This window comes from Bison bison, unplaced genomic scaffold, assembly GCF_000754665.1.
Source record: "Bison bison bison isolate TAMUID 2011002044 unplaced genomic scaffold, Bison_UMD1.0 scf7180017864063, whole genome shotgun sequence".
NCBI classification, from domain to species: domain Eukaryota; kingdom Metazoa; phylum Chordata; class Mammalia; order Artiodactyla; family Bovidae; genus Bison; species Bison bison.
The window spans coordinates 9,787,492-9,801,744 of record NW_011494635.1 but is presented as its reverse complement, the minus strand read 5'-3'; the positions used below and the strand labels follow the sequence as shown (position 1 = coordinate 9,801,744).

At 46.6% G+C, this 14,253-nt stretch overlaps 1 protein-coding gene across 1 annotated transcript in view; it reads left to right on the top strand.

Annotated features, from left to right (window-relative positions):
• Positions 1 to 14,253, top strand: part of LRRN4 (leucine rich repeat neuronal 4) — an 18,755-nt gene that overhangs the window by 648 nt on the left and 3,854 nt on the right. The window contains exons 2-5 of the mRNA XM_010836621.1: positions 3 to 90; positions 1,159 to 1,363; positions 11,949 to 12,086; positions 13,409 to 14,242. Of these exons, the coding sequence (XP_010834923.1) occupies positions 3 to 90; positions 1,159 to 1,363; positions 11,949 to 12,086; positions 13,409 to 14,242 (1,265 nt within the window). The remainder of the gene's footprint in view (positions 1 to 2; positions 91 to 1,158; positions 1,364 to 11,948; positions 12,087 to 13,408; positions 14,243 to 14,253) is intronic.

The window sequence follows — 14,253 nt, the reverse complement described above, 5'->3', positions numbered from 1 at the left end:
CCATCGCCGACGCTACCTTCGCGGGGGTGGGCGGCGCGCCCCTGGCCGCCCTCCAGGTGCTGGATCTCAGTGGCACATTCCTCCCCCGCGGTGAGTGCCGGCGCGGAGTGTCTAAGCCTGCGGGGTGGGCGATCCCGGGAGGGAGGGCTGTGAACTTCCTCGAGGGGCGCTGTCCGGGGCGTCTTCTTGCAGGAAGGCTCAAAGAGACCCCAGAGATTCCCTGAGCCTAGGGCACCCTGTTTGAAGCGCCTCACTGGTCTGCACTCCTTGAGTCCCAAGAGTTGGGGAGTATTACCTCCGCTCTGCTTGTGAGGAAACCAGGGCACAGAAAGGAGAATGGCTGGCCTGCAGCCTCCCAGCTCCTTAGCGGTGCCTCCACGTCTGAACTGTAGCGTTCTCGGTCCAGAGCCCACAGGTTTAACCTCTGTTCTGCTCCCCAGCAGAATGGAGAATGGGGAGTGGACGCAGTGCTTTGGGGCTGATGAATGGACAAACCTGGTATCAAACATTTTAACATGAAGCACTTGATGTTCAGAGGATGCTTTCATTGATTTCTATTAATACTTAGTTGGCTAAAATTCTTTCTGTGAATGTTAAATCCTTCAAACAAGACACAGAAGAGAGGTGGGAATACCTATTCTCCTGTACTTGGGTATTCTGACTCTGATTTACAAGGTTGGTTTTATTTAAAAACACTTCACATGTGATAATCACCTGCTCCACCACCAGAGAAGGGGCACGTTCTCCATTTACTAGGAGAGCGATGAAATGAGATTTCCGGCCTCCTCCTGCCCCCTCCTCCTCTGAGCCTCCTTCCTTACATTCCTCAAAGATTTCCCCTGCTCCTGGTAGCCATCACATTGAAGGCTGGGGCTTCTGTGTGGGGTTTAACAAGAGGGTGGGACAACAGCGTACTTGGAGGCAGCGTCCTAGAGTCAAGCCCAGCCTTGTTCCTTCCTTGTTGTGTGGCCGTTAGCCAGTCTTCGTCCTTTGGGACCTCAGCTGTGCGTCTGAGATTCCTGAAGCTGCCTGCTGTCCCCATGCTCAGCAATGACCTTCACCACTCACCTTGTCACTCTCATTGTTTCCTTAATGCTGTGCCAGCCTCATGGGTTCATGCCTTCCAGGATAGTGGGCAGTGTCCCATCTGTATTTCAGTTTGGTCGGGATGGATCAGAAACCTGCCACGGCTCACGTCGCTCTACCTGAGGAAGATGCCAAGGCTGAGGAGCCTAGAGGGGGACATTTTCAAGATGACCCCTGACCTGCAGCATTTGGATTGTCAACATTCGCCAGCACTTAGTTCTGTCCATACATATATCTTTCAAGACACGCCTCACCTACGAGTCCTTCATTTCCAGAAGTAAGTGTTTCTAAAACACATGACTGAATTTTGCCCATTATACTAAATTTAATAGTCATAACTATTTTATAGAATAAACTAGACCTTCCTTTCCCTCCCATTGCTCTTTCCTCGTTGGGGTCTTGTTCCTCCTTATGCTTTGGATGATATGGTGAGCACATCCCAGAGAGTCCATCCAGCCTAAAACCCAACCAACTCAGCGCTGTCCACAGTAATGTTAAAACTTCAAACTCTCACACGTGTCAAGTTTCCTTCAAGTCCAGGATGAGAAATTTCCAGTGGGAAGAGGGCATCAGGGTCTTTATTTCTCCATCCACCTGCTTCTCCATGTGTTTATGCAAATCAGCAGCCCCTTCCAGGGCTTGAGCAGCTCCTACTTGCACTGGGACCCAGGGGTGGTTCCCTCTGGGCCAGGGGTTATCCCAAGTCTCACCATATCCACCCTCCTTCCCAAGAGCAACTACTATCCTGACTTTTAGCAGGAAGGGCAGCATACCTCTGAAGATGATCCCTGGCCACCTGCTTTTCTGGGAGCCCACAGCTAGGCCCTGGGAGGCAAGCACCATTGTGCTGCCATCACTCTTAATGTTGCCACTTCTCTTTTTTCTTGACTAGCTCCAGAGTACGCACTTTGGGGCTTTTCATGAGGGGAAAGGAGATAGAACACACAGAGCACTTAGCTCAGTGCCTGGCACATGTGTGTGCTCTCTAACATTAGTGAAGATCATGGTGGTTGTGATGGTGGTGAGATTATGTTGACAGTGATGGTGATAATGGTGTCTCATGGTGGTGGTGGTGGTAATGAATGGTGACAGGATGGTCATGGTGATGATGATGATGGTGGTGATGACATGGATGAGAGGGATGTCATGTCTGGCTTAGACTCCTCTTTTGAGTTCCAGACTGATGAAGCATTGTTTGTCAGATGTGAAACCGAACTGCTTGGACTCAATCCTGACTCCACTTACCACTTCCTAGCTATGTGAGTTAGGGCAAGTTAACCTATGCTCTTGAGGCTCAGTTTCCTCATCTGTAAAATGGGAATAATATCCAATCCTCGCCTACTGCATTGCTGTGAGAGGAAATGCTTTGATATGTGTCTAGAACAGTGCCTGGCACAGAACAGGAGGTTTGTGTAATCACTACTGGGCATCTCCACTGGATGCTTCCCAGGTCTTTCAGGATCTAGGACATATTTAGATACATAAGCCTGGAGCTCATGGAAACTCTGGGCTGGAGATTCCTAAATGAGCATCCTCAGCACAGAGGTAGTTGAGAAAGCATGAGGAGATGACAGTGATGATGCTGATGAGGATAGTAGTGAAGACACCAGTAACCGTGATGGTGTTGATGGCCACAAGATGGTGATGGTGAAAGCATGGCCTCTGCTTTCAGGGAGCACACAGTTCTGTAGGGAGAAACATCTGTCAACTGTCATGATATATTGGGATCAGTAACAGAGGCACATGCCACGTACCATGTCATAAGGCAAGTAGGGTCAGTGATCAGCTTCAGCAGCCTGGAAGAAGAACATAATTGTTCCATATCTTCAAAGGTGAGTCTAAACTCCCCAGGTGGAGAGAGGCAACCTAGAGTCCAAGAAAAGCAGGCATCCCTGGATCAGACGTAGGGGCTGCTTCCTCTTATCCCTATACTTCTCAGTTTGCTGCAGTCTGACCACTGACTTCACCTTCATGATTGAATGGAACCAGTGGCATTTCAGATGCTATGTCCAGTGGACACTTCTCTATCCTCTAAGCCCCTTCTTGAGTCCTTCCTCCCTCATGACACTCCCTCTTCTCATCCTTAGGATGCTGCTCTGGTGCTTCTCCAGATTTTCTGGATAGGCCTTCTTAAGGCCCTTGACTATTTCCTCATCTTCAAACTTTTCTGCATGTCATTACTCACCCTACATGCTTCCTCTAGCACTGTTTCCACTCACTTTTCCAATGCCATAGGATTTGGCAAAATGTGGAGTGTTGGCGATGTTCATTCTCAATAGAGCCAGAATGGAGCCCTGGTCACCAGGTCCAGCCTGGTCTCCATTCCCAATGGTTCTGTGCCAGCCCTTCCCACCCGCCCTGCAGGGCAGTTTGAGGTCAAGTTCTCATCATTCCCTACCCAGCTAACCAAAAGCCTTCTAACCCATGACCTTCAGGAGTGCACAGGTTAGTGCAGGGAATCTTAAACACTTTTGTGCCGTGGACTTCTGTGGCAGTCTGTGAAGCCTGTGGGACTTTCTCAGAAGAAGGTTCTTATATACATAATATCCAGTTCCATCACTCATGGCAAATAGATGGGGAAAATGTGGAAACAGTGAGAGATTTTACTTTTTGAGGCTCAAAAATCACTGCAGATGGTGACTGCAGTCATGAAATTAAAAGATGTTCCTTGGAAGAAAACCTGTGACAAGCCTAGACAGTGTATTAAAAACCAGAGGCATTTACTTTGCCAACAAAGGTCCGTATAGTCAAAGTTACGGTTTTTCCAGTAGTCAAGTATGGATGTGAGAGTTGGACTATAAAGAAGGCTGCATGCCAAAGAATTGATGCTTTTCAACTGTAGTGTTGGAGAAGACTCTTGAGAGTCCCTTGGATAGCAAGGAGATCAAACCAGTCAATCCTAGAGGAAATCAATCCTGAATAACCATCTAAAGGGCTGATGCTGAAGCTGATGCTTCAATGCTTTGGCCACCTGATGCAAAGAGCCAACTCATTAGAAAAGACCCTACTGGTGGGAAAGATTGAGGACAGGAGGAGAAGGGGACGACAGAGGATGAGATGGTTGAATGGCATCACTGACTCAGAGAGGTTCCCTGGCTCAGGCGGTAAACAATCTGCCTACAGTGCACGAGACTCGAGTTTGATCCCTGGATTGGGAAGATCCCCTGGAGAAGGAAATGACAACCCACTCCAGTATTGTTGCCTGGATAATCCCATAGACAGAGGAGCCTGATGGGCAATAGTCCATGGGGTCGCAAAGAGTTGGACTTGATTGACTGACTAACACTTTCACTGACTCCATGGACATGAGTTTGAGCAAGCTCTGGGAGATGGTGAAGGACAGGAAAGCCTGGTGTGCTGCAGTCCATGGGGTCCAAAACAGCTGGACACGAGTGAGTGAGCAACAAATGTAGGATTCCAAAGAAACCAATTATAGTTATCAAAATATTTCTAAGTGTGTGTTTCAGGAGTATGTATGTGTGGTGTGCTTCTTTATTTTGTTGTTGTTGTTCAGTCGCTCAGTCATGTCCGACTCTTATAGACCCCATGGTTTCCCTGTCCTTTACTATCTCCCAGAGTTTGCTCAAACTTATGTCCATTGAGTCAGAGATGCTATCCAACCATCTCATCCTCTGTGGCCCCTTTCTCCTGCCTTCAATCTTTCCAAGCATCAGGGTCTTTTCCAATGAATTGACTCTTTGCATCAGGTGGCCAAAGGATTGGAGCTTAAGTTTCAGCAATTTAGGGTTGATTTCCTTCCTTTAGGATTGACTGGTTTTATCTTCTTGCTGTCCAAGGGCCTCTCAAGAGTCTTCTACAGCACCACAGTTCGAAAACATCAATTCTTGGGTGCTCAACCTTCTTTATGGTCCAACTCTCACATCCATACATGACTACTGAAAAAACCATAGCTGTGACTATGCTGACCTTTGTTGGCAAAGTGATGTCTCTGCTTTTTAATATGCTGTCTAGGTTGGTCATAGCTTTTCTTCCAAGGAGCAAGCATCTTTTAATTTCATGGCTGGAGTCACCATCTGCAGTGATTTTGGAGCCCAGTAAAATATAGTCTCTCTCTGTTTCCACACTTTCCCCATCTATTTGCCATCTATTTGAAGTGATAGGACCAGATGCTATGATATTCATTTTTTGAATGTTGAGTTTTAAGTCAGTTTTTCACTCTCCTCTTTCACCTTTATCAAGAGACTCTTCAGTTCCTCTACACTTTCTGCCATAAGGGTGGTGTCATCTGCATATCTGAGGTTATTGATATTTCTCCTGGCAATCTTGATGCTGGCTTGAGCTTCATTTAGGCTGGCATTTCTCATGATGTACTCTGCATATAAATTAAATAAGCAAAGTGACAATATACAGCCTTGATGTACTCCTTTCCCAATTTGAACCAGTTCATTGTTCCAGTCGATTCTAACTATTGCTTCTTCATCTGCATACAAATTTCTTAGGAGACAGGTAAGGTGGTCTGGCATTTCCATATCTTTAAGAATTTTCCAGTTTGTTGTGATCTACAGTCACAGGCTTTAGCGTAGTCAATGAAGAAGTACATGTTTTCCTGGAATTCACTTGGTTTTTCTATGATCCAATGGATGTTGGCAATTTGCTGTCTGATTCCTCTGCCTTTTCTAATACTGCTTGTATATCTTGAAGTTCTGGGTTCACGTACTGTTGAAGCCTAGCTTGAAGAATTTTGAGCTAAACCTCACTAGCATGCAACATGAGTGCAATTGTGAGGTAATTTGCACATTCTTTAGCATTGCCCTTCTTTGGGATTGGAATGAAAACTGACCTTTTCCAGTCCTGCAGCCACTCCTTAAATTTAAAAAATCCAGCAGGAGGTCCAATAACTTCAACAATTTTGATGGTCATTAAGTTCAGTTCAGTTACTCAGTCATGACCGACTCTTTGTGACCCCATGGACTGTAGCACGCCAGGCTTCCCTGTCCATCACCAACTCCTGAGGCTTACTCAAACTCATGTCCATCGAGTCAGTGATGCTATCCAACCATCTCATCCTCTGTCGTCCCCTTCTCCTCCCACCTTCAGTCTTTCCCAGCATCAAGGTTTATTCCAGTGAGTCAGGTCTTTGCATCAGGTGGTCAAAGTATTGGAGTTTCAGCCTCAGCATCAGTCCTTCCAATGAATATTCAGGACTGATTTCCTTTAGGATGGACTGGTTGGATCTCCTTGCAGTCCAAGGGACTCTCAAGAGTCTCCTCCAACACCAAAGTTCAAAATCATCAAATCTTCGGCACTCAGCTTTCTTTATAGTCCAACTCTCACATCCATACATGACTACTGGGAAAACCATAGCTTTGACTAGATGGACCTTTGTTGGCAAAGTAATGTCTCTGCTTTTTAATATGCTGTCTAGGTTGGTCATAGCTTTTCTTCCAAGGAGCAATCTTCTTTTCATTTCATGGCTGCAGTCACCATCTGCAGTAATTTTGGAGCCCCCAAAATAAAGTCTGTCACTTTTTCCATTGTTTCCCCATCTATTTGCCATGACATGATGGGACCAGATGCCATGATCTTAGTTTTATGAATGTTGAGTTTTAAGCCAACTTTTTCACTGTCCTCTTTCACTTTCATCAAGAGGCTCTTCATTTCTTCACTTTCTGCCATAAGGGTGGTGTCATCTGCATATCTGAGGTTACTGATATTTCTCCTGGCAATCTTGATTCCAGCTTGAGCTTCATCCAGCCCAGCATTTTGCATGATGTAATCTACATGTAAGTTAAATAAGCAGGGTGACAGTATACAGCCTTGATGTATTCCTCTCCCGATTTGGAACAAGTCTGTTGTTCCAATGTTCAGTTCTAACTGTTGCTTCTTGACCAGCATACAGATTTCTCAAGAAGTAGGTCAGGTAACCTGGTATTCTCATCTCTTAAAGAATTTTCCACAGTTTGTTGTGATCCATGCAATAACTTTGGTGTAGTCAATATAGCAGAAGTAGATGTTTTTCTGGAACTCTCTTGCTTTTTCTATGATCCAATGGATGCTGGCAATTTGATCTCTGGTTCCTCTTCCTTTTCTGAATCTAGCTTTGAATATCTGGAAGTTCATGGTTCATGTACTGTTGAAGCCTGGCTTGGAGAATTTTCAGCATTACTTTGCTAGTGTGTGAGATGAGGGCAATTGTGAGGTAGTTTGAACATTATTTGGCTTTGCCTTTCTTTGGGATTGGAATAAAAACTGACCTTTTCCAGTGCTATGGCCACTGCTGAGTTTTCCAAATTTGCTGACATATTGAGTGCTACACTTCACCAGCATCATCTTTTAGGATTTGAAATAGCTCAACTGGAGTTCCATAGCCTCCACTAGCTTTGTTTGTAGTGATGCTTCCTAAGGCCCACTTGACTTTACATTCCAGGAGGTCTGGCTCTAGGTGAGTAATCACACCATTGTGGTTATCTGGGTCATGAAGCTCTTTTTTGTACAGTTCTTCTGTGTGTTGTTGCCACCTCTTCTTAATATCTTCTGCTTCTGTTAGGTCCATACCATTTCTGTCCTTTATTGAGCCCATCTTTGCATGAAATATTCCCTTGGTATCTCTAATTTTCTTGAAAAGATCTCTAGTCTTTCCCATTCTATTGGTTTCCTCTATTTCTTCACATTGATCACTAAGGAAGGCTTTCTTATATTTCTTTGCTATTCTTTGAAACTCTGCATTCAAATGAGTATATCTTTCCTTTTCTCCTTTACCTTTAGCTTCTCTTCTCAGCTATTTGTAAGGCCTCCTCAGACAACCTTTTTGCCTTTTTGTATTTCTTTTTCTTGGGAGTAGTCTTGATCACTGCCTCCTGTACAATGTCATGAACCTCTGTCCATAGTTCTTCAGGCACTCTATCAAATCTAATCCCTTGAATCTGTCACTTCCACTGTATAATTGTACGGGATTTGATTTAGGTCATAACTGAATGGTCTAGTGTTTTTCCCTATTTTCTTCAATTTAAGTCTGTATTTGGCAATAAGGAGTTCATGCATTGTGATTAAAGTGAAAGTCGCTTAATTGTGTCCTACTGTTTGTGACCCCATGAACTATACAGTCCATGGAATTCTCCAAGCCAGAATACTGGAGTAGGCAGCCTTTCCCTTCTCCAGGGAATCTTCCCAACCCAGGGATTGAACCAGGATCTCCTGCATTGCAGGCAGATTCTTTACTAACTGAGCTATCAGGAGAGCCCTTTGATGATCATAAATGACAGAAAACTACTGAAAAGTGATTTCAAAATATCTGTTTTGTTGGTGATTCACCTGTGGTTTGTTGCCTTCATTCGTCACTGAAACAAATGGTGAATTTCAGTTAGAGATTTGTGAAAGAGACCTCTATCCAAGTTCATATACCCTGTCTCCAAGGACCTCTGGTTGAGAACCCCTGTAATCCAGTCACCATATTCAGCCAGGAGATCTGTCTAAATTATAATCTGATTGAGTTTTAAGACAAATGAAAACTCTTCCATGGTTGGAGGAGAAGGTTTACCTCTTTGGCTGGCTCATCCCAGGACTCTATTGCACCATCAACCCCACCCCAACCCCGTGCTCCAGCTGGGGAAGGAGCCACTTCCTCTCTGGGAGCTCTCAAGCCTCTGAAGCTCATTAGATGTCATCTCCCCTGTGGAACCCTCTTCCCTTTTTCTTAAGCCCTCCTTGCTCTTGACTCTCCTTACCTCACCCAATGTCTCCCCTGGGACATTATCTGTGATAGATGCTGGCAACATGTGGGTTCCTTGGCACAGCCAGCACTCTCTGGAGAGGGGGTAGCACCCTCCTGGCTTCTCTGCCAACTTGGCATGCCCAGTGTCCTCCACCATCCTCTCTGACAATGCTACATGCGGGAGGGAGAGGCCTTTGGCAATATTTCAGCAAAAAAAGAAAACAGGGATTATTTGGAAGATAAGTAGAAACTTCTTCCACGTTAAGGCTCTTTCAGTTCAGATGCAGAGAATACCCAGACACGGACACGCCTCAGGACATGAAGCAGGCTCTCCCATCCTTGGCATGTGATGGGAATGCAACTTGTCTTTATCATGTGCAAGTTGCAATGTGTGGCAGAAAGGGCCACCAGAGAAGGAAAAGGCTCCTTTTCCTTATATATAAAAATGAATGAAATATTGGAAATTCCAGTAGTTACTCGGCAGTTTCACTCCCAGGGGCCCAGGTTGAGTCCCTGGTCAGGAAACTAAAACCCCATAAGCTGCTCGTTTGGCCAAAAACAATAAATAAATAATAAGTGAGTGAAATATTACCTACCTCATGATTGACATAATGATATCAATGAGATAATGTTATTATCTGAATACTAAGCAATGTTGTGTATGTTCAGTCACTCAGTTGTATCCAATTCTTTGTGACCCTGTGGACTGTAGCCCACCAGGCTCCCCCGTCCGTGGGATTCTCCAGGCAAGAATACTGGAGTGGGTTGCCATTTCCTTCTCCAGGGGATCTTCCCAACCCAGGGATCAAACCCAGGTCTCCCACATTGCAGGCAGATGCTTTAACCTCTGAGCCACTTACCCCAAAATACAGCAATCCTTTTCTTCTCCCACTTCAGGCAAAAAAAAAAAAAATTCCTTTGCAAAATTAAGTGCTAAGTAAACTCCTTTCTAAGATTTCCACTCTAGCTCTGTGAAACCTGCTAAAAGCAAGTATTTGCATGTGTGTGTGTGTGTGTGTGTATGTGTGTGTATATATACACATACATACATTCATTACCACACATATATGGGGCTTCCCAGGTGGCACTAGAAATAAAGAACCCACCTGTCAATGCAAGAGATGTAAAAGATGCGAGTTTAATACCTGAGTCCAGAAGATACCCTGGAGAAGGGCCTGGCAACCCACTCCAGTGTTCTTGCCTAGAGAATCCAATGGATAGAGGAGACTGGTGGGGAGTCTATAGGTTTGCAAAGAGTCAGACATGACTGAAGTGACTTAGCATGCACTCATGCATATACAGGAGAAGGCAATGGCAACCCACTCCAGTACTCTTGCCTGGAAAATCCCATGGATGGAGGAGCCTGGAGGCTGCAGTCCATGGGTCACTGAGTCGGACATGACTGAGCAACTTCACTTTCACTTTTCACTTACATGCATTGGAGAAGGAAATGGCAACCCACTCCAGTGTTCTTGCCTGGAGAATCCCAGGGATGGCGGAGCCTGGTGGGCTGCCGTTTATGGGATCACACAGAGTCGGACACGACTGAGGCGACTTAGCAGCAGCAGCATGCATACACATATATGTGGGTTCCACTTAAGTTTCAATATAATGGCACTCACATATGTTCAGTGCTCCACAGGGGACAACTATCAGGTGCCCACCAGCCAGGAGTGTTAGAGAAGATCTGGGTGGTGAGTCCTTCATTGCCCAGAACATCTGCATCTCCCCCAGAGCAATAGTAGAAAGTTCCCAGGTAGATGAAGAAAAGCCAGTCTTCAGTTGGAAGAGGCCTGTGGATACAGTGCAGTTCCTGTTGCTCACGATTGTCAGATTGTAACTAGAATGTGTACAAGAGGCTGGGAGACTCTAGGAGTTGAGACAGTTGAGGCCAAATACTTTGGGCAGAAAGAGCAGAAAACCAGGAGGGAGCCTGCCATTGCTAGGTGTGGTACATTGTTGGCAAATATGGCCCCAGTAATTCCTCCTGTCATCCTTGTATACACAGCCCTTTGCAAATGTGACTTTGCAGCTCTTCCCACTAAGAAGTAGAGTCTATTCTCCACCTCTTAAAGCTGGGCATAGCCATGCGACATGTTTAGGCCAGAGGGACATTAGCAAATGTGATGTAAGCAAAGACTTGAAAGTAGTTAAGCAAATTGGGGCTCACCCTCTCTTGCTGGTAGAGACTGGCACACGACCATGTGCAGAAGCCTCCTGGGTGATGAAAGACACAGGCAGAGAGGCCCTGGCAAACCAGTGGAGACTCCATATAGGTGAGGCAATCCTAGATCTTTCCGGCCCAGGTGAGCCGGCCCAGACCATACGAACCACTGAGTCAACCCACAGAAACACGGAAAAGAATAAACATTTATTGTTTTAAGTTAAGCTGCTGCTGCTAAGTCGCTTCAGTCGTGTCCGACTCTGTGCAACCCCATAGACGGCAGCCCACCAGGCTCCCCCATCCCTGGGATTGTCCAGGCAAGAACACTGGAGTGGGTTGCCGTTTCCTTCTCCAATGCATGAAAGTGAAAAGTGAAAGTGAAGTCGCTCAGTCTTAGCGACCCCATGCACTGCAGCCTACCAGGCTCCTCCATCCATGGGATTTTCCAGGCAAGAGTACTGGAGTGGGGTGCCATTGCTTTCTCCATAAGTTAAGCTAGTAAGAGCTAACTGACACACTTCACTGAGGCATCTTCCAAAGGACTGGTGTGGAATGCCATCAGCTACAGTCCACCTGCAGTAGTATACAGAGTGTTCTCATTAAGAACATGTGTACACCTATGGCTGACTCATGTTGATATTTGACAGAAAACAACAAAATACTGTAAAGCAATTATCCTTCGATTAAAAAATTTTTTTTAAATTTCTGCCCTTTCTTCACTGGTCTATAATAACAATATCATACTTTTATGTAGAGATCTACATTTCTAAGTACTTTTATAATCACCAGCAGGTGATTTTTTATATAGCCAGCAGGGAGAATGTCTCCATTTGTTATGAGAGGTGATACTGACTAGGTTAGGTTGGTATCTCCACAGATTAAAAAAAAATCCAAGGTCATTAATAGTTTTCTCAAAGCAAACTAGCCCCTAACAGAATGGTTTTCCCATGACACTACTATGGCTGTCTGGGTTTAGTGTTGACCTAATTGTACAAGCCTGAGTTAATTAATTTTTGTGTGTTTCAGCTGCAACTTGAGTTCCTTCCATCCTTGGAACTTGCATTCCTCCCAGGTCCTGTCCATCAACCTCTTCGGCAACCCTCTCACTTGCAGTTGTGAGTTGTCCTGGCTCCTCATGGATGCAAAGAGGATTGTCCTAAGCAGGTAGCACGTTTAAAAAGCAGATGACTGAGGGGTGAGGATCAAATCTCTGGGGCTGAAGTTCTCAGTTTGTATCCTGCTCAGGTAACAATGCTGGGCAGGTTGGCAGTGCTGGGTGGAACTGTTCCCCATGTAGTCACAGTCAGGGACCCAGGAGATGAAGGCTCTGCCTCCATCCCAGCAAGCCTGAGGAGCAAAGAGCTAGAGGAGCCCACTCAGGAGGCTTTAAAGGGCCAGGCCATCACTTTCACCCACATCTCATTGGTCAGATTAACTTAGCAGGTCATGCCTACTGCATTGGAGGCTGGGAAATGTAGTGTAGCTGTGTGCCCACTAGGAAAAGAAAATGGGCTAAGTAAACAGCTAACTCTTTCTCCTAAAGTGGAGTTATCATTGCTCATTTTACAAATGAGCAAACTGGGGCAAAAAGAGGAAGGTACTTGCTTAGATTCATGCAGCCACTGGGTGGAGGAGGTAGGATCTATTGTCTTCCAAAATTCTGCTCTTGGGACTTCCCTGGCTGTCTGGTCATTAAGACTCTGCTGCTTCCAATGCAGGGGACCCCGGTTCCATCCCTTGTGTGGCCAAAAAAAAAAGACACAAAAATGTGTTCCACTGAGTCCCCAAAACAGAGCCTGGCTTTCTGTGGCATTCAGTCCAGTGCCAGTGGGCTTATAGAGCTCTCATGGGACAGAAGCCTGAATATCAAGTGGGGCTCAGTCTGCCACCCCTCACCCCTTCATCTTGCCTATAGCACCAGGCTCTTTGCAGTGAGTGAAAATGTTGAGAGTTCAAGCTCTTCACACCACTTACTACTATTGATTTTGGCTGTTACTTAATCTCTTTGTGCCTCTACCTCCTCATCTGTAAAATGGGTATCTCATGAGGTAGTGGAGATTAAATTAGTTTCTACATAAAAGTGTTAGCAATAGTCCCTAGCATGTAGCAAAGTACTCAAAAAATTTTAGCTAGTATGAGTGTTGTTACTAGTACTCACCACCAGGAAGCAGAGAGGTGAAAATAGAACGACAGACCGCACTTAGAGCATCTGGACTGCCCTTCACTATGCTCACCCTGGGTTTAGGCTCTGCATTTGCTAGCCATGCTATCTTGGGCAGTTAGTTCCTCTTTCTGAATTCCCTTTTCCTTCTCTGTCCAATGGGACTTACAAGGGGAGCCTCCTTGAAGGTCACTGAGGTGACCCATGTTGACTGTGTACCATGTGGCAGATGTGTTACACAAGGCTTGGGAGAGGGATTATCTGCTCCAAGGACTCAAAGCCCAGCACAGAAGCAGCCCCTCTAACTGACTGACCTCTCCTCTAGGGCGGCAGACATTGTGTGCAAACCAGCTGCAGGATCCAGTGGCACCTTCTCAGCCCCTCTTTTGCTGTCCCAGCTACCAAGTGTGTGCCATTGGGATCAAAACACCACCCTCCTTGATTCCAACCCACCCTCCTCAGTCATGTCCACCCACACACCATCTGCTAAGGGTTCCTCCACCTTGCGGAGCACAACAACCTCCACCACACCTGCGGGAGGCCAACAGAGCGTCACCAAATTTCCCTCCCTCCCTGTGGATTCCCCTACACGAGCAGCCGGGCTGCGGCACAGCCTTGCCAAGGATGGGGCCACTCCCTCCACTACTGTCTCTCCAACAGGTTCAAGCAACTCTGGCGACCCACCTAAGTCTGTGAGCACAGCCTGGACAGAGCACCAAGAATATGCTACCGGGCTTATCCTGGAGTCTAGTATCTCAGCGGCCTCCATCCCATGGGCCAGCAGACACCCTGGTCTCTCCCCTGCCTCCCAGGACTCAGTGAGCCTGACCCAGCCCGCCTGGGAGACACGAGCCACTCTGCAGGCTCCCCACCCGCCTCCTTCTGAGCGCGGGATTCCTGTCCTGCTGCAGGACGACTACAGGGAGGAGGAGGAGGAGGAGAGCGGAAAAGAGGAGGTAGGGGCGCCAGCCTGGGATGTACCCTGCGATTACCACCCCTGCAGGCACCTCCAGACACCGTGCGCAGAGCTTCAGCGGCGCTGGCGGTGCCGGTGCCCCGGTCTCAGCGGAGAAGACACCCTGCCAGACCCTCCCAAGCTGCAGGCGGTGGCGGAGACCACCGACACGACGGCACTCGTGCGCTGGTGCGCCCCCAACTCCGTGGTGCGCG